Below are 26,129 nucleotides of genomic sequence, written 5' to 3' on the forward strand. Positions count from 1 at the left end.
ACACCTATTATGAGAAGCCTTTTTTTTTTTTCACCAATCAATAATCAAGCCACCAGGAAAAATGTAATGTAGATTTAGTAACATACACTTCCTTTTTGTTTTTGAATTGAAAGTCTACTTAAAAACATATTACTTCTCTGTTAACGAAATAATTCTTCTAACAAACAATTGATTAGGTTATTATCCAAAATATGAAGATTATCCATATACAAGGGTAAAAAATATATGTGCCAAATACCGTGTAGATGGAAAGATTTATATATAGATATATATAATGTCAAAGAACTCAGCCTTTTTCCCGGCATGTTTGATTAAATCAAGACAAAAGAAATAGATGAAGTATGAAACTCGAAAAGTATGGACTATTAAATTTCCATTGATGCCCTGATGCAGTTGGGTTAAGCTATGGCTTAGTCAGACTTGAGAGAGCGCTTGCGGTTCCCACCGTCTAGGCCCCTCCTGTGCGACTCCCAGCAAATAAGTGTTATCATTGTTACAGCCAGATAAGATAACCACAATTGGTCTCTCCGGCCTATCATTTTTAATTAGAAAAAAATTAAAAAAAATGTAAGCACCACTTCAACAGATTCAACTTCTACATGCTTCCTGTTAAAAAACTTAATCTACCTAGAAGCAATTTTCAACCAAATTTCAAAACTGCTAGTTGTATTTTTCTCTTGCCATCAAACTAAATTCATTATGTTGGTAAACTCTCCAATGTTTTTGTTCTCGATTCTGGAAGTCTTTTGCTTTGATTGCTGTTCCTTTCACATTAGACATTGACACCTAAGAAATGCTCTTCATGAAAATGTACACTTAAAGTAAATCTCTGCATTTGGATTTCCTGTACCCCAGCCAGAGAAAGGTCCTTTCAGTTACATTTGACCCCATAATTGGGCAAAACCGGAGTCATTTTTCTAGCCGAAGTCCGGAGGACTTATTCCAAAATTTGTCAAAAATGGTGGCCTGTTGAAGAAATTTAACCCTTCTAAGCCGATTGCATAAGTAGCATCAGGGGTGCTCACTGTCAAATGGCTTACAATGGACCCCCTCAGTTGCAGCAATGAAGACTGAGTTCGAGACTACAAGCTCTGAGCTTAAGATATCTTCTTCGAGAATCATAATGTATTTTACTTCAAGCATGTTCTCTAAATACCTGCTTATCAGATCTACCTGCATTCGACCAGTTCATATAATATTCTTTCACTGAGCAGACAATTTACCTAAATTAAATAGAAGTCTACGTCATGAACCAAACAAAAAAATACACCTGAATAGATTCTTCAGCAACACCTTTTATACCAAGAAGAGTCCAATTGCGCAGAGACCATGAAACTTGGCCGTCACTGCAACAATCAAAGGCCAAAGACACCCCTGCTTGAATGACAGATCCACCATTCTCTCCTTTAGAGACTGATGTGTGCAGCAGTTGTTCTACCGTGCCGCCATGCCACATGGGAGTCTTGTAGGATGTAATTAAGCCGCTTGGCAGCATCAAGGTGGCAGTGCTTCCATTTTCCAATCCCATCTTAGCAACGCAGCTATCACCAAAACCTTCAAAGGTGACGCCATGGCCACTGACTTCTCGCTCTAAGTAGTCCACGTTGATGGGTTGGTAGGAGATTGAAGCCACTGCTGGCATTGGGAATTCTCTCTTGGTATCGTAGTAGTGAACAAAACGACATGGAGGAAGAAGACAAGGGTGGGATGAAACCAAATGTTTAGCAGGTGTTGTAGTGGATATGGGAATGAAATTGGGTAAGAATAGTGAACTGCAGGCCATGGTCTAATGGCAGGCGCTTCCATGGGGGTCAAGCATACCAATAGAAAATGAATACACAAATTCAATGATAGTTTTCTGGTAAGACAAAGAGCAGACACGAGAAGAGGATTTGAAGAGAAATGAAATGAAAGGGAAAAGAAAGAGAAAAGAAAAGCAGAGCAGGAGTAGAAGGCGTGGAGGCTGGAGAGAGATGTTCAAACAACAGATCCACCATTCACCCTAATCACCTGCCCATTAATCCACTCTCCAGCATCGCCAGCTAAGAATCCCACGAGGTGAGTTACATCCTTGGTCTCCCCAAGTCCGCCCAGAGAACAGGCATCCACAATCCTCTTGATCGTTTCCTCAGATTTACCCTAACAACATGTCAGTTACCACAGGCCCTGGTGCAACAGCGTTGGCAGCCACTCCCATACCCTTGAGCTTCTTAGCCACAATCTTTGTCATTGTCTCTACGGCTGCCTTGGAGGCTGCATAAGCTGCATACCCTGGTAGAAGAGATCCAGCAACCGAGGTTGATATCATGATGATTCTTCCACTGCCTCCATGTTTCAACCGAATAGCAGCCTCTTTACATCAGAAGAATGCACCTTTGGTGTTGATATTAAATGTCATATCCCAATCGTCCACAGTTGTATTGGCCAAAGTTGGGTACTTGGGATCAAGCACCCCAGCACAGTTTACAAGGATGTGGATTGAGCCAAATTCTGTTCAGCCCTATTGAAGAGCAGCTTCACCTGATCTGGGTCTGAAACGTCTGCTCGAACTGCAATTGCTTGAGGCTGAGAAAGGGTAGACGAGGCATTGAACTCAGACGCTAGAAGACCTGCTTTTGTTGAGCTTGAAGCATAACTGAGCACAACCCTTGCACCAAGGGAGTGGAGGCGGATGGCGATGGCACGGCCAATGCCACGTGAGGAACTGGTTATGATTGCTACCAGGCCGTCAAGTCGAGAAGAAGAGGAAGCGTGTTCCCTGGTAATTTCCTCGGTCATAACGGAGATTCAGTGACTGAAAATTGTATTTGATTGTTTTGGGGTTTAGAAATGATAGAGGATATGTAATGCTTTTATAATTGAAAATTACCATAGGACTCCCGAGAGACTGGGTAGCTTCATAAATCTGAATGTAGAAATTGTCAACTCAAATCCTCTCTTCCTGACCGAAATGGTTCAATTCCTTTTTTTTCTTTTGTAGGGTCAAACATTTGCAAACCTAAAGGTGTTACAAACTTACGATATCAAAACTGTTCGTTGTTTAAGAATTAATTTAGCCTTGGGTGGGGAAATAATGACTTGGCACTAGGTTGCCAATTGATGACAAGGTGGTTGCATCACTGCACACCTAAGGCTCTGTAAAGCCAATATTCATTGCGTCACTGCATACATAAGGCTCTTTTGATTACTTCACAGTTCATATGAATGGCCAAAGATCGAAACTTCATATAGAAAGTCAAAGGTGGCTGAGTTGTAGAAATTCCAATAGTTGGATTTATATAAAAATAGATCCTAATTCCTGATGAACATTTATTGATCTGCACTTTAGGCTTAACTCAGGTAATTAGGAGGTTTTAACTTTTTCTTTTAAAAAAAAAAAAAAAAGTAATTAACAGATTTTAGCAAAGTCAGCAAAGCATGATGACAAATTTGGAGGAAGAAACCAACCTGGGATAAGAATAGGCATGCCCTTTTCCATCAATATTGGCTTCAATAGGTGCTTGAAAATCCATTGATTCTGGACAAGTTTAGGTCTTCACTCTTCAGGTGAGGAGATGAATTAAAGATTGGTTCTGAATGATGAAATTAATGGTTTACTCAAGAAGTTGACTTCTCAAACCAAGCGAGTCTTTCTAGCATTCCAAAGCATTAGGAATCTAAAGAAAAGAAAAATATTGGACTGCTTACCATTTCAAAGACCCGGAAATAAGAAGGACTAACCCTCGCCATATCTCCAATGCTATCAGCAAAGACACCCCCAATCGCAGAAAAAAAATCTTAAAATGCACCAATTTCTAGTACTTATATGTAAAAGCTGGGAGAGGCACTTTGGATTTAGTCCAGATGTCCAATAACTAATGCTCAATAGAACACGCTCGCACAGAAACAGGTCATCAAAAGGATCTGCTGTTTTATTCACCTGAGAAAGAACATCAAATTTGAGAAAAGATCAAAATTTGAAGAATATAAACACTCTACTGGTTAGCACGTTCCAACAGTTTCTGACATCTAATTCTGAAACTTAAAGTTTGCTCCTTAGTTCTGCTCAAGAATCCATGAACTTTCCTAATGAGAATAATATATCAGAAATGACTCTAGCCATTGCCCCAAATAAGAACAAAATAAAGTAAAAAGAGCTAAATGGCCCAAATGATTTGCTAAGGCTTTGGTATGTTAATCTCGTCATAAATCACAAATTATAGGAAGAAAAAAAAAAAAAAAAGTGTTTGCTCCTGGGATCGAGGTTCACTAAAATTTTAGGTGTGGGGGTAAAAACTAAAAAGAACATTTTTTGGAGGGTAAAAAGTTAAACTTAGAAGGTCTATTTTATTAAAAAAATTAAAAAATTAAAAAATTAAAAAAAAACATATAATATAGAGGCATATTTTAAAATTTTTCCCCCAAGCTTCAATGTGGTTCCGCCCATGCCTGCAATTCCCTTAATTTCGGCCACTCATTTAAAATAAACGGCCTTGATTGAGTCACATAAGCACAAAAAATAAAAAATAAAAAAGCAAAAGAAGTTAAGAGGTGGTCCGCCATTCCAAGGGGTGCTTGAGGTGGGTCGACCATTCTCTCACCACCTAGCCACTTGAGTTGGGGTGGTCGAGCTCAAAAAAAAAAAAAAGGGCCTTAAGGGGTGGTCGTCCACCCTCGTACTTTTTGAGGGGTGGTTGGCCATCCTAAGGGGGTGCACCCCTTTAAAGGAAGAGGAGATGGTGGGACTACCTTAGCCACTCTCTTGGTGTAGTTGGCCACCTTTTTTTTTTTTTTTTTTTTCAGTGTTTATGCAGCTCAATCTAGACCGTTCATTATGAATGAGCGGCCTGATTGATAGAATAGGAACCTCAATCCTTGGTTATGAGTCTTATGACCTCCTTGTTCAAGTAACGCTATTATATGCTTTCCCTGACAATAACAGTGTCTCACAGGTTACCTTTAGAAAGCTCTGGAAATAAAAAGGGGAAGCCTTGCCATATCTCCTGGAGTCACCATCAACGATGCCAAGTCCTTCAAATTTCTGAAAAATCTTGAAAGCACCAACTTCAGCTACTGATATACTAAGTTTGTGTCACGAACAAGATCTGCTGGATTATTCACCTGGGGAGAGAGAAAGAGAACAATGGGAAATATACATTTGCAGAAGTCTTCAAAAATAATAGTGAAACAATTAAATTGCTTGGAATCTGATTGAGGAACTAACAAAACAAAAATTAGCAATCAAAAATTAAGTTGAGACTGGAGGTCTTACCAGTCTTCAAGTAAGGAAACCTGAGTAGAGGGTACAATCATACTCTGACATCTAATGTGTTTGGCACGATCCAACGAATTTCCTATTTTCTTGATCAACTTTATTCAGTCATACTTACCAGTAATCTCTACATGAACATATACCACCTTCAAAATGATGAAATCGGTATGCATCCCTTACTACAATAGCTCGATTTGAAATCTTTGACACATACTTAATCCAATTATGGCAATCATTACAGACGCGAAGATTCTTAAACACACGTATGGGAATCGTATTTGACAAGCTAAGGAGTCCAAAAGCAATTGCCAATTTCTCACTATGAATATGTACTGTTGGATCCTTCCGCCCTTGCTCCACGTTGTTCAAAAGGGTATAGCGGTCCTGCACATAACCAATTTCAGCTGCCTGTTTATTCAAATCTCCTAAGTATTCATATACTTTATCTGCTAGTGGATGGAGACGGTCACCAACAAAGAATGCATGAACTGAGTTCTTAACTTCAATCCAGCTACGACCGGGCTCTTTCTTCACACCCCTGTCTTTCATCATTTGCCTTGTCCTATCCCTACTGTCCCATTTCCCAGAGATTGCATATATATTCGATAAGAGAACATAAGTGGCTGAATCTTCAGGCTCTAATTCTAGAAGATGACGGGCAGCAAACTCTCCAATTTCCATGCTCTTATGAACTATACAAGCACTTAAGAGGGTCCTCCAAATCATTGCATCAGGTTTAATTGGCATATCCTCTACGAATTTTCTTGCACGGCTCAAAAACCCAGCCCGGCCAAGAAGATCCACAACACAAACGTAATGCTCAGGTTTAGGCACTAAGCCATACTCTTTGCTCATGGATTCAAAGTAGCCAAGCCCCTCGTTCACCATACCCACATGGCTACAGGCTGACAAAACTCCCACAAAGGTAACATGGTTAGGCATCATACCAAGCCTCTTCATCTCCTCGAAAAGATGTATTGCTTCAATAGCACATCCATGTTGAGAATAGCCTGTAATCAAGGCATTCCACGAGACCTCATTTTTTTCAACCATTGCATAAAACTCTCTCTTGGCGTCATCCATACTACCACACTTGGCATACAATGTGATTAAAGCATTAGAAACCTCAGTTTCTGAATCATACCCAGTTTTTAGAATCATAGCATGGATCTGCTTCCCTTGTTTAGTATTTGCTAGATTGGCAGCTGCACTAACTGTAGAGCCAAATGTGAATAGATTAACTTCTACTCCAGCCTTGTTCATTTGAGCAAATACCTGCAGTGCTTCCTCACAGTACCCACTTTGTGCAAACCCTGATATCAATGCATTCCATGATATGTTATCTTTATCATCAATTTTCTCAAATGCAAAGTATGCTTCTTCTATTCTACCACATCTAGCATAAAGACTAACAAGTGCATTGCTGATTGAAAGATCATCTGAGTAACCAGAGACACACGATTGAGCGTGGATTTGTCGTCCTTGATTGAGTGCTTGAATACCAACACATGCACTAATTGCACTTGAAAATCCTATATTATCAGATCGGATCCCTCGATTCTGCATTTCTTCAAAAAGTTTAAGAGCTTCGGCAAACATATCATGTTGTGCATAGCCTGCAATCATAGCAGTCCAAGAGACAACATCTTCCTCAGTTAATCTTCTGAGAATTTGCAGGGCAGTATCAAGTTTTCCAAGCTTAGCATACATATCTATGAGCACACAGGAGACGTACACATTGAGATGAAAGCTAGTCTTCATGACTTGAGCATGAATCTGCTCTCCTAGATCAAGAGCTCCAGAAGAGGTACAGGTTCTCAGTATACTTGGATAAGTGAATTGATTGGGTATCATGCCTTCAATCTGCATCTGTCTAAATATCTCAAACGAATCACTCAGATTACCTAACTGCCCATAAGCAACTAACATAACATTCCATAGGACCACATTTTCACTCTCTGTCGTAAGGAAAAATTCATGGGCAGTATCTATATCTGAGCATTTCACATAAAGATCCAGCAGAGCACCTTCAAGAATAATATCTGAAGACATTCCAGATTTTATTGCATATGAGTGGAGTTGCCTCCCTGTATGGAGAGCTCTAACAGATGCACTGGCACTCAACAAACTTGCAACTGTAACACAATCTGGTTTCAAGCAATCAAACTGCATTTTCTTAAACAATTCTAGAGCTCTATCACAAAATCCACACTGAGCTAGCCCTGAGATGAGGGTATTATATGAAACCCTGTCCCTGTATCGCATTGTGCTGAAAATGTGTTCAGCAGATATCAAGTTTCCTGAGCGGGAATACAATGTCACAAGAGCATTGCACACGTACATCTCAGAAGAAAACCCCCCCTTAAAAACAAGGCCATGAAGCTGCTCTCCTACATCAAACAACTCTATCTTGGTGCAGGCACTTAGAACGTTTGAAAACATATAAGGAGTAGGAGCAATTCCTGATGTATGCATCTGGCAAAATAGGAGAATAGATTCTACTTCATGTCCATTCTGAGAAAAACCTGTCATCATCGCCACCCAAGAAACACTATCCTTCAAATATAATCTATCAAACATCTTTTTAGCACAATCTATGAAGCCATTTTTCGAATACAAATCAATCAGCGAGTTACATACAAGTGTACTAGCACCGAAACCATGATAAATAATCTTAGCATGAATCTGCTGCACATACTGGAAAGCAACATTACCACCACGGCACGCCTTTAAAACTCCAGCAAATGTTGTTTCATTTGGATTCACATTCTCAGCTATCATTCGGCAAAAGAGACCTAATACCCGACCCGTCCACTTGTCCCCCACAAGCCCATTAATTATTTTATTCCAGGAAGATAAACTTCTATCATGCATATCATCAAAAACCTTAATCGCGCCATCTAAATCACCGCCCGCAATATAGATATCGATAGTTCGGTCACACAAAACATGTTCCGAATCAAAACCCAACTTCAAAATCTTTCCGTGCAGCTTCTGCCCACATCCTAAAGACCCAGAATTCAAACACCCTTCTAAAAGCCATAGATAGGTCTGAAAATTCGCACGAATCCCACGCTCTTCCATGATATGGAGGAAATCAAATACCTTTGAATTTTCTTCATTTTCTTGGACTGGAAATTCGTCGAAAGCATGGGATACGGCGGTGTTACTAAAACCAGCTAAATTTATTCCAAGCAAAACATGGTTTTGCATAAAAGAATTGCAAAGTGGGATTACCTTATGAAACGTTGTAGCGGGTTTCACAGTGCTGTGGCGTTTGAATGCACGCGGGAAGTGATAGAACAAGGAATATGGGAAGGACCCGCGAAGAGAAAGTGGAGCGAGAAGCATTTGAAGAGGATACTTGGAAGATAAAAGAGTCAGCATCTAACTCCGAAGACCAGCTTCTTATCAGCCAAACACGATTCTTCCCACATTCATGGCCTTAGGACCACTGCAGAAGGCCTACTGCAAAGACGAACAAACCAATTAAGCAAATCAAATATTTATCACAAAATATTTATATCCTTAACAAACTCAAATCACTTTGTTAGGAAAAAAACGCACGTCAATTTAATAAATTGGAGGGTTAATAACTTAATAATCTTTTTAGTAACTAGGTTTGCACTTTTTTTATTTTTTCTCGCCTAGGTTTTAAATCGTATTATAGATGGTACTTGACTTATGGATAAAGACCAATTTAATACCTTCGTCACATTTTATCAACCGAACTAATTTCAGCCACTCCATTCCGGCTCTGAGCCACCCTCAATGGCCAAAATGGGGTGGCCGGCCACCCCCATTGGCTAGGCCACACTATATTTGTCTTTTTCTTTTTGTAAGTTCTGATTTTTTTTTAATTAGTTTTATGATTTTTTTTTCTTTTAATTTTTTCGGACACGAGGCATGCTTTTGTTAGAACACATGTCAATTCGTTAGTTTGATTGACGGAATGGTGACGGAAATACTAAACCGATATTTACTCATAAATCAGGTATCATCTGTAATACCAATTAAAACTTAAGTGGGAAAAAATAAAAAAGTGAAAACCTAAGTACTAAAAAATTTATTAACCCTAAATTGAATTAGGAAAAAATTTTCACCAACGTACATTTTGGAGGAAGAGTACTTTGTATATCCAAAACGACAGAAATTTCCTCCAAACAAATTTAGAAGAAATTTCCTCCAACCCACTCTAATAATTGACAAGTATCATCTCGCACATATTTTCTTTAATATTCTTAACAGCCATTTATTGTCATTCCACTAAACTATTTCAAAACATTGATTTTTGATAAATTTAAACATGTTAAATGACACTTAACATTTATTAAAATAGGCCAAAAAAATTTCATCGAAAATTTGTGTCCAATCCAAAATAAATACCCTATAAGCACTGCCCAACAATATTAAAAAATTAACAGGAAAATGTGTGCGCACGATGAATTCGGACCCTTTCCAATCCAAATGGATTGGAGATTATCAAGTTAATGGCTAAGATTTCTTCTCAGAAATCTTAGAGACACAAATAAGACACCTATCCCACTAATTAAAAAACAAAAGAATATTATTTATGAATAAAAAAAAAATTAATAGGGTGGCCGGCCACCTCATATCGGTCATAGGGGGTGGCTGGCCACCCCATGGCCCTTGGGGGTGGTCCGGCCACCCCAAGGGCCAAATGAAGAAAAAAAAAAATTATAGGGTTTGCATTTGGGGATGGCCAAACCACCCCCAAGGGCCATGGGGGTGGTTCGGCCACCCACAAGGGCCAATTTAGACTGGCTAAAGCAACCCTAGGCCCAACGAGGGTGGCTCATGGCACATAGGGGGTGGCTCCTTTCACAAGTGGGGGATGGCCAAACCACTCCCATAGGCAATGGGGTTGGTTCGGCCACCCCTGGCTGGCCATTCCCTATGAAAAAGATTGGCTAGCCACCTCATTATTTTTTATTATTATTATTTTTGTTAATTTTAAATAATATTTTTTTATTTTTTTATTAAAGAAACATATGTCCTATTTGTAGTCTTAAAATTTCTGAAAACTATTAACTACATACTCTTTGATCCATTTTGGACCTTAGAGGATGAGGATCTAAGCAAGATCAGGCTTGGAGATGCGATAATAAATATGCACTTCCCCAAAGAGCTTTAAACAATATTAAAAAATAAAATTAACAGGAAAATGTGCGCCCACGAGTTTCTTGGGGATGCGATTATTAAAATGCACTTTCCCAAAGAGTTTATAAAAGCGCTTAACCGGAACATGTCTCCAATAGGACAAGGTTTTCCTCCAAACTGGGTTGGAGGAATTTCGTCCAGCCTAATATATAAAAGTGACATGTGTCCCTTAACATGTGAGATGCACATATTTTTTTAATAGCGGGAACAAAATTGGAATACATTTTATTAAAAACTCATGTGCATCTCACATGTTATTAAAAAAATAGACACATGTCACTTTTATATACTAGGTTTGAGGAAATTCCTTCAACCCAATTTGGAGGAAAACTTTGTCCTCTCCAATATACGTAGGAGTTCCTACAAGCAAGAGAGTCAATGAAGACATAATTGTAAGAAAAGCTTATGCTCTAATGTAAGTCTTTCTTGCTATAGAATGTTTTGAAAGATAAGATTTTTTGGGAAAATATTTGCAAAATTAAATTTTATAAGTAGAATTTTCTATATATAGTTTTGGATAAAGATAGATATGTAATTCTAGTTTGGCTTATCGTCATCTTTTTATTTTTAAAAAATTGATTTGCTGCTAGAAATAGATGAATTTGTAGGAATATATTTTTGTCGAATTTCTTTAAAATTTAACACTAACAATCCTATATTTTTCAGTGCTCACCATTTTAGTAACAAAGCAAATTAAGGTTAAAAGCATGGTTGTAACACTCAATTACTTCGCCTTTCAATCCCTTCCTTCAGTTGCTCTCTTACCTGCAAGAGCTCAAAGATCTCCCAAGTTTTCTATGACTTCCACTCTGTACTCCAGCTCTAAGTGAGTTCATTCTTCAAAGTTTCTCATCACGCAATTGAGTTGTTTGACTATTTTAGCGGCAACCAATGACCTAACAATACTATTTTTTATTTTTTTTTTATTTTTTTGTCTTAAATTCTAGAGGGAAAGCAATGTCTTTAGGCCATGCCAATGCTAACGCAGTCCATCCCATGCTACCAGAAGGTTGAAATCTTCAAATCCATGGAGGAGTGGGTCAAGAGTGACATTTAACTCTCCTAAAACTTGTTGAGAAATCTTGGCAACCACATGACTTTTTGCCAAATCCTACCTCATATGGATTCATTGAGCAAGTCAATCAACTAAGGGAGAGAACAAAGGACATTCTGGACGACTACTTTGTTGTCTTAGTCGGTGATATGATCACGGAAAAATCCCTTCCAACTTACCAAGTACTTATCAATGGCACAGAAATTTTTTATGATGAAACAGGTAGTGATAACACACCTTGGACAACATGGCCAAGGGGATAGAGTGCAGAAGAAAATAGGCATGGTGATCTTCTTAACAAATACCTCTCTCTTTCCAGACAAGTGGATATGAAACAAGTCGAGAAGACAACACATTATTTGATTGGGTCAAGAATGGTGAGATATGCAATAATTCTTTAACGTACATTTTTTAACTTGCTCATAAGTCTTGTCACAGCTTATAGTGAGACCATAATATTATGTCAGAATTCTTATGTGTGATATGAAATTTCATGTCCAATAATAACAACAAATATGAGTAATTAATATAATGCAACTAAATAAACCCATAGCTTTGAGGTAAAGTTACCACTTCTTTACATTTTATATCAAAGCCTCATTTAAAAATTCTAAGGTGATTATCTCCTCAATACATTTCTTAAAATGGTCCTCCTACTATTATGATAAAAAAAAAATAAAAAATAAAAAAATATATATCCAATTTGAAATTATTATTCTATGGACCACATATATGTGTGTGTAAAGAACTTTAAAGTTAGAATGATCAACAAGCTAATGTCCTATATTTGTGTGTTTTAAAGTTAGAATGATCAACAAGTTAATGTCCTATATTTTTTTCTAATTATGATCCTATATTTTTGTCTAATTAGGATACCGGCACTAGGACAAGTCCCTGCTTTTTTACTATCTACACATTGTTTCAAGAAAGAGCAACATTTATCTCCCATGAAAATACAGCCAAGCTTGCCATGAAGCACGGGGAAAAGCTTGCCCAAATATATGGCATAGTTGCTGCAGATGAGAAATGCCACGAAATTGCTTATACCAAAATAGTTGGGAAGCTTTTCGAGCTTGATCCAAATGAAACTGTCATAGCATTTGCCGATATGATGAGGAGGAAAATATTAATGCCAGCCCACTTAATGTACGACGGCTACAATGAAAATCTTTTTGATCACTTTGCAAATGTTGCCTCTCGGATTGGTGTCTACACGGCCAAGGACTATGGAGAAATATTGGAACATTTGGTGGCTAAATGGAACGTTGAGAAACTAACTGGACTTTCCGGTGAGGGACGAGAAGCCCAGGACTATATATGTGGATTAGGTCAAAGACTAAGAAGGTTAGAGGAAAGAGCTCTAGCAAGGGCAAAAAAAGCACCCACCGTTTCTTTCAGCTGGATCACTAGTAGGGAGGTGAAGCCATAATTAAGCAAATTACAAGGGATTTTGCAATAAACCAAATATTCCCTTCTTTGTATTTTGTAATATTATAGTCATCTAAGTTCATGAGTATCCTTTTAATTTCATGAGGCATGAGATTTTTAACAAGTTCACAAGGGCATGCACTCTATATTGGAAAAAGATTAATCGTACAACTATTAAGAATGATTGCATCAACACATACAATATTGAGAAGAGGAAGTTGAAAGCATTGCTATATGGAGTTGAGAAGGTGAACATAACTATGGATATGTAGACCTCTTCGCAGAGGATGTCGTATATGGTGGTCACTTGCTACTTTATAGACTTTGATTGGGTCCTTCAAAAGATAATTTTGAATTTATGTAATGTTCTTCCTCCACATAGTGGTGTTATTATTGTTGATGCTCTAAGGAGTTGTTTTGAATATTGGGGTATTGTGGATAAGGTGTTTACAATGACAGTTGATAATGTGAAATCAAATGATGTTGCCATAAGGATTTTGAGAGATGATTTTGAGTTGAGTGGTGCCTTTCCTATTGGTGTTGGAGGATGTTTATTTCATGTGCAATGTTGTGCACATGTCACTAACTTGCTGGTGCAAGCAGGGCTTGCTGAAATTGGGGATACAATTAATCATGTGCGCCAAGGTATCAAGCATATTGTGGCTTCTAAGAGCCGACTAAAACGGTTTAGTGATATAGCTAAAAGGTTGCAATTGCCTTTCAAAAAAAAACAAACAAAACCAAAAAACTGATTTTAAATGTCCCCACTAGATGGAACAACACCTACATGAAATGATGTGCAAAATATCTACCTAACTTAATAGGTAAATAATTGTACGTTTTACTTGCAAGTGCACAAGGTCAACATAGTAGTATATGGTGCAAGTACAGAATCATTCCCACGAGGATTGCTGAATTTATGTTTAAAAATAAATTCCTTAAGTAAAACAAAGATTGATTGTCTAAGTGATAATAATAAAATGTAGGGTTTTGATATCCACCACTAATTATATTTAGTTAATATAACAGTATGCCAATGCTTTGATCATATTATACATATCTAATGTTTGTCAACCTAAGGGCATGGCGTATACTCCTAAGGCTATAGATTTTCCTAAGCAACAAGTTAGGCATGGCGTATACTCTAACTTTTTTCTTTTCTAAGGGATTTAGCATGATGTATACTAAGTTGTTCCTTAGGAAAGCATATGTTCTATGAAAATCGACAAACACATAAGGCCTAGGACATGACATATACTCCCAGTTCCCTATGTTGATTAACCCAAGAATCGCGGTGTGGATTCTTTTGTTACTTATGTTAAACCCAGGACTCGGCCATCCAAATTGATTTAACTAACTAGTCCATACCACATGCATATGTTGATTAGACACACACATATGAGGAATTCATGTAAGTATGCATTAATCAAGTTAAATAGCACAACAAGATCATCACAAGGGCGCCAATATTGAAATATTAACTAAACATAACTAGGGCTTCAATCTAGCCCTACTAATTAAATTAGCTACACATAAAACTGATGTTAAACATCTTCATAAAGAAAAGAAAAGAAAGAAAAGAATAAACCCGAGACTTGAACTTGAAGAGCTCAGCTTCTTCTCCTTACAAAGTATATCTATTCTAGAGGCTTAAGGGTCTATTTATAGGCTTTAAAAGTCCTTGACAAAGTAATAAACCTAGGGATTTTGTAGGGTTTCAAAACCTATTACAATTGGGAGTTGGAAAACCCTAATATGGAAAGAATGACAATCTGACCGCCACTTGATATGTCTCCTGCGCACGGGTGCGATCGATCGCAACCTGTGTGAGCTCGATCACAGGGTACCTGCGATCGATCGCAGTGTCAGAGAGCTCCCAATTTTCCCATCTTCTCTCTTTGAGCCCAAATCATCTAGTTTTACTTCATTTTCTTCCAAAAACCTACAAAAGTATGAAAAACACAAAAAAGAAATTAAAATAACCTAATTAACCAAAACCAAATGATTAAAACATGCAAGTTAAGGGCTAAAAATATGAATATTTTAACACTTATCATGAAACTATTGCCATAAGGTTCAAAAAAGTGTTCGCTAGGTACTCTAATATTGACCAAGCTTTTCAATGGGTTGCAAGTCCAGAAGAGTTGGACAAGGTTGAGAATGTGAATCAAATTTTGGCAATCTTCAATGAGGTCACCAATATTGTATCTGGAAGTGATTACCCTACTTCTAATCTATTTTTGCCTGAGGTATGGAGAATGAAAGAAATCCTATCCATAAAGTCGATGGATAGGAATTGATAAATTAGAGCAATGACAACTAGAATGGCCGAAAAATTTGATAAGTATTGGGGTGAATGCAATCTTTCAATGTCTTTAACTACTGTGTTGAACCCAAGATTCAAAATGAAGTTAATTAATTTATGCTTTCCTTTTATTTATCAAGAGGATGAAGCTCAAATGCACATTGACACTATGTTGGCTGCTTTGTGTGAATATTATGAAGTATATTTGGCTGCTCATAATTCTTCTATTCTATAACAAACTACTCAAGATGATACTAGTTCTTCAAGTGTATCTATCAAAGATGTTGGTCCCAAACCTACAATCCGTAAATCAAGGTTTTTGGAGCATGTTAGAAGTACCAACATAATTCCGCATGTGAAAACTGATTTGGACATTTATTTTGAAGAGGATGTCTATATATTGGTGAATGATAAAAATGGAAATGATATTAACCCAGAGTTTGAGACTTTAGCATAGTAGAAAGTTAATGCTTTGAAGTACCGCATCTTGTCTAACATGGCCCGGGATATTTTAGTTGTTCCTATGTCAAGTGTTGTTTTAGAATCAGTCTTCAGTGCTGATGGTAGAGTGATTGAACCACATAGAGCATCATTTTCAGCCGAAACAGTTCAAATGCTCTTATGTGGGTCGAATTGGATGAGATCCCTTCATGGAGTGAATAAAAAATCCGTTACTATTATAAGTGACACTTTTATTATTTACATTTACTTTTTTTTAGGTATAAACTCAATTTATTATAACGCACAGTGCATAATGATGTGCTATGCATGATAATCTAAATATAATTTTGAAAAAAAAAATCACAACTTTTATTACTCAATAGAAACCGCGTCAAACAACATAAACACATATAAAAAAGGCACAAAAATCATACAAACCACAGAAAACAATATAAACACCGAATGGTGGAAAGCTTTACAAAAGCAAAACAATTATATGGAGAAAAAGATTTGCTTGAAAAATAAGGTGAGATTCTTTCCTAGTAGAGGGGCGGAGAGAGGATGAACAGCAGCGACACGAGAAACAGTAAAGGGGCGGAGAGTGGATGAAGAAAAAAAAAGAAAGAAAAAAGAAGGGTTTTAATATATTTTAGGTGGGTATTCTTGATATTTTTTCATTCCCACTCAAATATAAGTAAATATTGTGCCAAATAAATTTTTAAGTGAAATCGTGATTTTGGTTTAAATTCGCACTTTTTCGAATAAGCACCCTCTAGTCAGCTTATGGAAATCGCGGATTTTTCCACGATTTTAAAATTGCAATCGCAAACTCTCCAAAATTGCGATTTGGTTTAAAAACACACTCCCACACTACAAGAAATTAGGTCTTTAGGGGCGACTTTAAGTCGCCCCTAAAGACCCTAAAGTGGACGCTGTTGGCAACAGCGTCCACTTTTCGACCCTAAAAGTGTCGACCCTAATAGTCCGACCCTAATGATCAAATGTCTGATTATCAGGGTCCACTTAAAAGTCGACCCTAATGATCACTTTTAGCGTCCACTTTATCGCCCCTAAAAGTCGCAATGTTTGGACCCTAAAGATGATGTAAACGGAAGCGAAAGTCGACCCTAATAGTCAAGCAATAGCGTCCACTTTTAGTTAACCATTAGGGTCGACTTTATGGACCCTAATGGCCCTTTTAAAAAAATAATAATAATAACTATTAGCGTCCAAATCAAAGTGGACGCTGATAGTTAAACCATTAGCGTCCACTTTTGTGGACGCTAATGGTCCTAAAAAATTAAAAAAAAAAACTAACTATCAGCGTCTACTTAGAGTCGACCCTAATGATGACTTTTAGCGTCCACTTTATCGACCCTAAAAGATGCATGTGTTTGACTCTAAAGATGATGTACACAAAAGAATTAGTCGACGCTAATAGTTGACCATTAGCGTCCACAAAGTGGACGCTAATGGTCCAAAAATATTAAAAAAAAATTGACTATCAGCGTCCACTTCAAAGTGGACGCTGATTAGTTGACCATTAGGGTCCACATTTGTCGACCCTAATGGTCCTAAAAAAAAACTGCGATCGATCGCACACAAGTGTGCGATCGATCGCAACATCAGTAGGTTTTCAAAATTTGGAGACCATTAGGGTCCACATTTGTCGACCCTAATAGTCATAAAAAAAAAATAAAAAAAAAAAAAACTGCGATCGATCGCAAACTTTTGTGCGATCGATCGCAGTATCAGTAGGTTTTCAAAATTTGGAGATCGATCGCACTTGGAGTGCGATCGATCGTAGCATCAGTAGGTTTTCGAAATTTTGGGATCGATCGCACTTGGAGTGCGATCGATCGCAGCATCAGTAGGTTTTCGGAAAATTGCGATCGATCGCACACAAGTTTGCGATCGATCTCAGCATCAGTAGGTTTTCGGAAAATTGCGATCGATCGCACTCCAAGTGCGATCGATCGCAGAACCAGGGAACATTAAAGCATACTATTATCATTGTTAAGATTTACCTTGTAGCAAAATGACACTTTTCTTATCTCTCTATTGGAGTACTACTTTGTGGCTCTAGTTCCTTTATGGCAACAAATATTAATTTACATAATTCACCAACTTTTTTAGTTCTGAAAGACTTTAAATCATTCCAAAGAAATGTAATATTTTCCAATTATCAACATGAACTCAGCTTTGGGTTCTGGAGATAGACATTTTTTGGTTGAATTTTATGATCTTTGTTCTGTTTGTGGAAATGGATATTGGGGCAGGGCAAAGCATATCAAGTCATCACCACGTGTTAACTGCAATGATGATAAACTTGCTAAAAAGCTAGAAAAGCTGAAGGTGGGAATATGTAATATTTCTCTTCCAACATCAAAGTGTAAGTTCATAGTCAACTTCTTCAAGCAATCTCCAAGACTATTCGCTTTAAATAAAAATATGACTGTAAGAGAACTAGCAATAACAGAAATACTATAACTGAATAAAATAAAAACTGCTGAGCTCACATCTGCTTTTTCCATCAGAATCACCCCCAGAGGAAGAAGTGTGAGGAACAGCTGCTGAGTCAGGCACATCCTCAAGAAGGGTCTGCAAGGAAGGTGGACGCAAAGTGCTTCTTGCAGCAGCAGCAAGAGAAGCAGCTGATAGAACTGGATGATCATTGTGCTCAGCATCATCATCATCATCACTAACAGCCGATACGCCCAAACCAGCAATAGCAGCCCGATTAAGTAAGCATTTTAAAACTACAAAACCATAGTATCACATGTTTCACAAATCACACATCAAATTTAAGAATAAGTAGCACTGCTATTCATATATTAAAGTATATTATTTCTGAGAAAAGGGAAACATACAATAGCATTTAAATTCAAAGGAATACTATTAATAACTTCTTTATGCCTTGATTTCATAGTTAACTTTTTGCTGGACTAGAAAAGTTACAGGCCCTACATAACATGATCTTCATTAATTGATGAAGTTCCCTCAAGAAAATATACTACTACATAAAAATCAATCCTATATGAAGAAAAATCTTACAAGTAAATGGAGAAGACCATAGATGAAGAAGATTACTGCTAGAATTACTATAAGCAAAAGAAGTACTGGACTGATTCTGCTAAAAGATGATGTTGGGGTTGCTTCTTTCTCATAGTTGGTACTGTAATAAGGAGCAGAGAATGAAGAGAGAGATGGCTGAGGAGGTGGGTATACCAAACTTCCATCTTTTTTCTGGGCTTCATAGGGAATGCTAAACATTTTGACAGATGGGTATGCTAAAAATATAATCTTTATCACAAATGTCTTTTATAGTTTTGAAACACACATTTAACTCCAACTCCAAGAGTAGAAATATTAATGTAGCTGGAATTATGCTAAGCTGTTGACAACCATCAAATTCTCTCGGTTTTATGAGGAAAACAAAATGCTTTTGGATGGGGATTTTGCTGCTATTACATGAAAGCCGAGTGAATGAATTTTTAAGATTAGAAAGAAGATGGGTTTTTGGAGAACTGAGGAGATGTTAAAGGTTGCATACGTACCATTTGATATGGGAAGCACACAGGAAACCATTAATAGAGAAATGCAGAGTCTCTGGTTGGTGAAGATGAGATTTTTCTGCTTTTGAATTCTGTTTGCGCCACAGGAGTCCCAAGAGGAAGGTTATTCAAATTGGCACAATGCCCCACAGGAGTCCCAAGATGAGATGTTTTCACCACAAAACATCTCCAATAAGATGTAGTTCAAATGGCACCCAAAATAAAATCCCATATCAAGAAACACACAAAATCAAATCAAGAAATTATCCAAAAATCAAAACAACACCCACCATTAGCGTTGACCCAATAATCCTCAAATTCCATATAAATGATTAAGAACATTTATGAATAGGGTCCCCAAAATAAAATCCCATATCAAGAAACACACAAAATCAAATCAAGAAATTATCCCAAAATCAAAACAACACCCACCATTAGCGTTGACCCAATAATCCTCAAATTAGCAAAATACTCTCAAATCATCCATAGGTATGCCAACATGAAGTGTAAACTTCAGAAATATGCATCAAGATTGGAAATTAACCAAAGCATGAGAAAACAGGGTTCCGACGAGAGAGAATTTCGGACAGTTACGAAAAGAGAGAAGACGAAGGGGAAGAAAATTTACCTGAAGCTCTTCTTTCTTCCTTGCTCGGCAACTAGAGAAAGACAAATGTTCATTAGTGAGAGAGACAAAGAGATATATATCAGGTCTGTGATTAAAGTAAAAAAATTGAATAAAACCTAAGAAAACAAAATATAGAGAGAGAGAGAGAGGAGAACGAGAAAGAGGACCGAATGAGAGAGAACCTGGCTATGCTTCTGCAACTAGAGGGAGAAAATACATGGTTGTGTGTCTGCAACTTTGAATCACATCTCTCTCTCTCGCGGTCTCATCTGTCAATCTCCGTTTGTCCGTCACTCTCTCTCTCTCTCTCTCTTGTGTCGATCTCTCTCTCTCTCGCTCTAGCTCTCTCTCCTGGTATTGTGCAGAATTGCAGAAGGCAGGGGATAACAACAATTCCAAAAGTAGTTTAATGAGTCAGATTGCAAACTTCTTCCTCTCTCTTCTTATTTCTCTTCTAATGCACTCTACTTTATTTTCTCTGTTATTGCAAACTGTTTTGCTCTCTAAACAACAATTCTAATAACCGTGTAAACAGCCCCATAGATCCCTAATTTTACTTCCAAACTCTATTTTGTTGTGAATCCTAAGTACTCATAAGATCCTTCTCACTACTAAAGATTAGTAATCATGTTTTAGAAGTTTGTAACAGCAAAATTTCCTAGATGCTACTAGTTGCATGTGATGGCCTAGACCTACACAAGAAAGAAAAGAAAAGTATGCCATGAGCTTATGTCTTGACCAACAAAAGAAAAAGACAAAAAAGAAAAAAGATGACAAGGACCATAGAAAACTTGAGCTTAGGGCATTCGGTAGTTGAATCTGACAATGGTTTACAATATATTGGACATTCAAATGTGATTTTATAACTATAGGTACAACTTTACTATTTTTGTAGTAAAGAATTAGAAGAAAATGTAGGAGGCTCTAATTCCTATTCTTTATACTCATTTCTTCGATAATTATTTCTTTTTGTCGAAGTATTTCTTCCATCATTATTTCTCCTTTGTTTATGAGATGCATACACTCAAAATGATAATATTAGATACAACAACATGGAACTACAAGAGCAAATATATGTATGTGACTCCAAATAGAATACCTCCATGACTATCTTATTGGCAAGTTCTCAATGGATAACACCGCTTATTGTATAAAGTTATAGTTTTTATAGGAGCTTCACTCTTTATAGATAAGGTAGGTTTCTCAACATAAATATAATGACAATATTTTAAAATAATTCTATTGTGTTAGAGCATTATTACTTTGTCGAGCCATTTAGACATGCTCTTAGTCATAATTGGCCAAATCCAATTATGACTAAGCGCATGTCATCAAATCCAATCAGGTATATGCCACATATAGTTATTTTATAACATTCCTCAATCCAAGTGAATAAAAAGTCATACCAAGAAGTTATTAAATGCTAGTTAGTAAATTAAGAATCTAAAACCAATTTCCCTCGAGTGATAAGGGTTGGGGGTGTCTAGTTTGAAGTTCAAAGTATACCCAAGGACAGAAAATGTGAATGCTATATAAAGAAGCAGTGGGCATAATAATGATTTCATATTGACAGAAAAATTTTATGGGATACAAAAAATGCAAACGTGTGAAAACCAAAACAAGTTGAAACAATAACAATACACAGACTACTCACAGCATCTTCCATGGTTGCACGCCACCCTAGCATTGATGACAACCCATATCTAAGTCTGTCATTCTCCCCATCTTGTGATGCTTTTTCAGTTTTGGGGGCACTGAGATACATCCCCATTTCTATCTGGAATACTATCAATCACAAAAGCTATTGCACAACATAGCTGAGATATATTCCAATTTCTAAGCGAAAGCATACGAGTACAATCAACGACAAGAATCACCAACAACACAATCACATTATACACGTATAAATAAATAAAAATATATATAAGCACACACGTACCATAGCCAATCAGTACCTTACGAATCCAAGAGTTTAAAAATTGAAAATTCTTGATTTCTGTTCGATTTTTCCCTATGTTTTCTCGGCAACCAAACAGGCTGTCTAACCAAAAATAACCGATTAAAGTTGAAAAAGAAAGAAGTTCCGTCGATCAATGAGCAAAGAAATTCAGAACAGTCTCGATAAGAGTAATTAAACACTCGCGAGAAATTGAATCAAGAAATTAAAACAAAAGAATTAAAGTCCTCTAGGGTTTGCGAGAGAACAAAATAGAGAGAGAGAGAGAGAGAGAGAGAGGAGGGAGAAAGAAGGCCGGATGAGAGAGAACCTGGCTGTGCGTCTGCAACTAGAGGGAGAAAATGCATGGTTGTGCGTCTGCAACTTTGAATCGCATCTCTCTCGATCTTATCTGTTTCTCTCCGCTTGTCCGTCACTCTCTCTCTCTCGTGTGTGTGTGTGTGTCTCTCTCTATCTCTCTCTCCTAGTATTGTGCAGAACTGTAGAAGGGGGATAAGATGAGAAGAATGGGTTAGAGAGGCGAAGAAGAAAAAAGGGGGAGATACAAAAAAAAATTTTCCAAAAATTTCACCCGCCGCGCCAATGGATCCCGCCTTCTAATTTGTACCAAACTAACATATTTTTATATCAGATACTATCAGCGTCAACCTATAATGTTGACGCTGATTGTCTACATTTTAATTTTTTTTTATTTGAACTTATTAAAACAATTATATTAGCTTATTAATTTTCTTTAAGTCAAAATTGATTGAAAAAAAAAAATTAATTTTTTGGGTCATAATTAGTAAAGTTTCCTATTTTTCTATTTTTTATTTGTTAATATATATACATCATTTTGTAGTTTTCTCACACACACACACACACACACACACACACACATATATATATATATATAGACAAAAATTTTCTCCAAATTGGGTTGAAAATTTTTTTTTTTTAACCTCATCTATAAAAATTACATGTATTTATTAAACATGTAAGATGCACATGTTCGATTGAACCTTCAATTGTATCCAGTTGGATCGATCAATTGATCTTATCACGATCAATCAAACTAATTCACTAGGATCGATCATATGTTCGATCAAACCATCAATTTTTTTCAAGTTTGATTGATCATTTGATCCTATCACAATAAATCAAACTAATTCACTAGGATTGATCGGATGTTCGATTAAACATTTGATCCTATCACGATCAATCGAACTAATTCATTATGATCGATCAGATGTTTGATCGATTATTTGATCCTATCACGATCAATCGAACTAATTCATTAGGATCGATCTCAATTGAACTAATTCATTAGGATTGATCGAATATTTGATTGATCATTTGATCCTATCACGATCAATCAAATTAATTCAGTAGGATCGATGTTTTATCGATCATTTGATCCTATCACGATCAATCGAATTAATTCACTTTCAATTGTTTCAATCATTTGATCTTATCACAATTAATCGAACTAATTCATTATGATCGATCGGATGTTTGATCGATTATTTGATCCTATCACGATCAATCGAACTAATTCATTAGGATCGATCGAATATTTGATTGATCATTTGATCCTATCACGATCAATCAAATTAATTCAGTAGGATCGATGTTTGATCGATCATTTGATCCTATCACGATCAATCGAATTAATTCACTTTCAATTGTTTCAATCATTTGATCTTATCACAATTAATCGAACTAATTCATTATGATCGATCGGATGTTTGATCGATTATTTGATCCTATCACGATCAATCGAACTAATTCATTAGGATCGATCGAATATTTGATTGATCATTTGATCCTATCACGATCAATCAAATTAATTCAGTAGGATCGATGTTTGATCGATCATTTGATCCTATCACGATCAATCGAATTAATTCACTTTCAATTGTTTCAATCATTTGATCTTATCACAATTAATCGAACTAATTCATTATGATCGATCGGATGTTTGATCGATTATTTGATCCTATCACGATCAATCGAACTAATTCATTAGGATCGATCGAATATTTGATTGATCATTTGATCCTATCACGATCAATCAAATTAATTCAGTAGGATCGATGTTTGATCGATCATTTGATCCTATCACGATCAATCGAATTAATTCACTTTCAATTGTTTCAATCATTTGATCTTATCACGATCAATCGAACTAATTCATTATGATTGATTGGATATTCGATCAAACCTTCAATTTCAATTGTTTAAAGTTTGATCAACCATTTGATCCTATCATGATCAATCGAACAAATGCAGTAGGACCTAACAGATGTGTGAACGAACCTTTAATTTGTTTGAAGTTTGATCGATCATTTGATCCTATCACGATCGATTGAATATCCGATAATTTATATAAAATAAATAATGACATATTATCGGAGGTAAATTTTTGGGAAATAACATTTTAACGCCAAATCCTAATGGAAGGAGATATTGCATCAAATTATATGTTGGATGAGTCAAATATTAAATATGTTTTTATTATTAAAATATTAACAACAAATTTAAATTTAATAAATTTTTAGTATAAAAGATCATTAATGTGATATTTATCTTATAATTAATTATTAGCTTAAATTTTATTTTTTTATTTATTTTTCTACGCAATCTTTAGGGTCGACTTTGAGAGTCGACCCTAATAATAGGTCAATAGCGTCCATTCGTAGTGGACGCTATTGGTCATCAAATTTTTTTTTTTAATATTTTTTTAATTCTTCTACGCACTCTTTAGGGTCGACTTTGAGAGTCGACCCTAATAATAGGTCAATAGCGTCCATTTGTAGTGGACGCTATTGGTCATCAAATTTTTTTTTTTAATTTTTTTTTAATTCTTCTACGCACTCTTTAGGGTCGACTTTTGTCGACCCTAATGCCTAACTATTAGGGTCGACTCTCAAAGTCGACCCTAATAATAGGTCAATAGCGTCCACTCTTAGTGGACGCTATTGGTCATCAAATTTATTTTTTTTAATTTTTTTTTAATTCTTCTACGCACTCTTTAGGGTCGACAAAAGTCGACCCTAATGCATAACTATTAGGGTCGACTCTCACAGTCGACCCTAATAATAGGTCAATAGCGTCCACTCTTAGTGGACGCTATTGGTCATCAAATTTATTTTTTTTATTTTTTTTTAATTCTTCTACGCACTCTTCAGGGTCGACTTTTGTCGACCCTAATGCTTAACTATTAGGGTCGACTCTCAAAGTCGACCCTAATAATAGGTCAATAGCGTCCACTCTTAGTGGACGCTATTGGTCATCAAATTTATTTTTTTAATTTTTTTTAATTCTTCTACGCACTCTTTAGGGTCGACTTTTGTCGACCCTAATGCCTAACTATTAGGGTCGACTCTCAAAGTCGACCCTAATAATAGGTCAATAGCGTCCACTCTTAGTGGACGCTATTGGTCATCAAATTTATTTTTTTTAATTTTTTTTAATTCTTCTACGCACTCTTTAGGGTCGACAAAAGTCGACCCTAATGCCTAACTATTAGGGTCGACTCTCAAAGTCGACCCTAATAATAGGTCAATAGCGTCCACTCTTAGTGGACGCTATTGGTCATCAAATTTATTTTTTTTAATTTTTTTTTAATTCTTCTACGCACTCTTTAGGGTCGACAAAAGTCGACCCTAATGCCTAACTATTAGGGTCGACTCTCACAGTCGACCCTAATAATAGGTCAATAGCGTCCACTCTTAGTGGACGCTATTGGTCATCAAATTTATTTTTTTTATTTTTTTTTAATTCTTCTACGCACTCTTTAGGGTCGACAAAATGCTTAACTATTAGGGTCGACTCTCAAAGTCGACCCTAATAATAGGTCAATAGCGTCCACTCTTAGTGGACGCTATTGGTCATCAAATTTATTTTTTTTAATTTTTTTTAATTCTTCTACGCACTCTTTAGGGTCGACAAAAGTCGACCCTAATGCCTAACTATTAGGGTCGACTCTCAAAGTCGACCCTAATAATAGGTCAATAGCGTCCACTCTTAGTGGACGCTATTGGTCATCAAATTTATTTTTTTTAATTTTTTTTTAATTCTTCTACGCACTCTTTAGGGTCGACAAAAGTCGACCCTAATGCCTAACTATTAGGGTCGACTCTCACAGTCGACCCTAATAATAGGTCAATAGCGTCCACTCTTAGTGGACGCTATTGGTCATCAAATTTATTTTTTTTATTTTTTTTTAATTCTTCTACGCACTCTTTAGGGTCGACTTTTGTCGACCCTAATGCTTAACTATTAGGGTCGACTCTCAAAGTCGACCCTAATAATAGGTCAATAGCGTCCACTCTTAGTGGACGCTATT

At 36.6% G+C, this 26,129-nt stretch overlaps 3 protein-coding genes and 2 pseudogenes across 5 annotated transcripts; 1 reads left to right on the forward strand and 4 right to left on the reverse strand.

Moving 5' to 3' along the window:
- Positions 1-207: 207 nt before the first annotated feature.
- On the reverse strand, positions 208-1,783 carry LOC132178639 (protein NDH-DEPENDENT CYCLIC ELECTRON FLOW 5-like; annotated as a pseudogene). The gene is made up of 2 exons (XR_015911914.1): positions 1,271-1,783; positions 208-1,173 (listed from the first exon to the last, which is right to left on the reverse strand). The product of XR_015911914.1 is annotated as a protein NDH-DEPENDENT CYCLIC ELECTRON FLOW 5-like (transcript).
- A 194-nt stretch (positions 1,784-1,977) lies between these two features.
- LOC132178241 (NADPH-dependent aldehyde reductase-like protein, chloroplastic pseudogene) lies at positions 1,978-2,778 on the reverse strand (annotated as a pseudogene).
- A 2,555-nt stretch (positions 2,779-5,333) lies between these two features.
- On the reverse strand, positions 5,334-8,717 carry LOC132178638 (Pentatricopeptide repeat (PPR) superfamily protein). The gene has a single exon (XM_059591117.2). It carries the CDS (start codon positions 8,636-8,638, stop codon positions 5,366-5,368), a length of 3,273 nt encoding a protein of 1,090 aa, XP_059447100.2. The 5' UTR covers positions 8,639-8,717; the 3' UTR covers positions 5,334-5,365.
- A 2,422-nt stretch (positions 8,718-11,139) lies between these two features.
- On the forward strand, positions 11,140-12,915 carry LOC132178238 (stearoyl-[acyl-carrier-protein] 9-desaturase, chloroplastic-like). Its single transcript, XM_088515369.1, has 3 exons — positions 11,140-11,262; positions 11,400-11,863; positions 12,358-12,915. Exons 2-3 carry the CDS (start codon positions 11,816-11,818, stop codon positions 12,913-12,915), a joined length of 606 nt encoding a protein of 201 aa, XP_088371495.1. The 5' UTR covers positions 11,140-11,262; positions 11,400-11,815.
- A 5,069-nt stretch (positions 12,916-17,984) lies between these two features.
- LOC148586478 (uncharacterized) lies at positions 17,985-20,033 on the reverse strand. 2 transcript variants are annotated; one of them, XR_015911960.1, is made up of 2 exons: positions 19,843-20,033; positions 17,985-18,419 (listed from the first exon to the last, which is right to left on the reverse strand). XR_015911960.1 is itself a non-coding variant. In XM_088515974.1 (2 exons), exons 1-2 carry the CDS (start codon positions 19,246-19,248, stop codon positions 18,145-18,147), a joined length of 306 nt encoding a protein of 101 aa, XP_088372100.1. In that variant the 5' UTR covers positions 19,249-19,674; the 3' UTR covers positions 17,985-18,144. The 2 variants fall into 2 exon arrangements, 1 of the variants encoding a protein (XP_088372100.1); XM_088515974.1 differs by lacking the exon at positions 19,843-20,033 and adding an exon at positions 19,218-19,674.
- Positions 20,034-26,129: the final 6,096 nt, after the last annotated feature.

Source organism: Corylus avellana, chromosome 4 (assembly GCF_965113065.1).
Source record: "Corylus avellana chromosome 4, dhCorAvel1.hap1.2, whole genome shotgun sequence".
In the NCBI taxonomy this organism is placed as follows: Eukaryota; Viridiplantae; Streptophyta; class Magnoliopsida; order Fagales; family Betulaceae; genus Corylus; species Corylus avellana.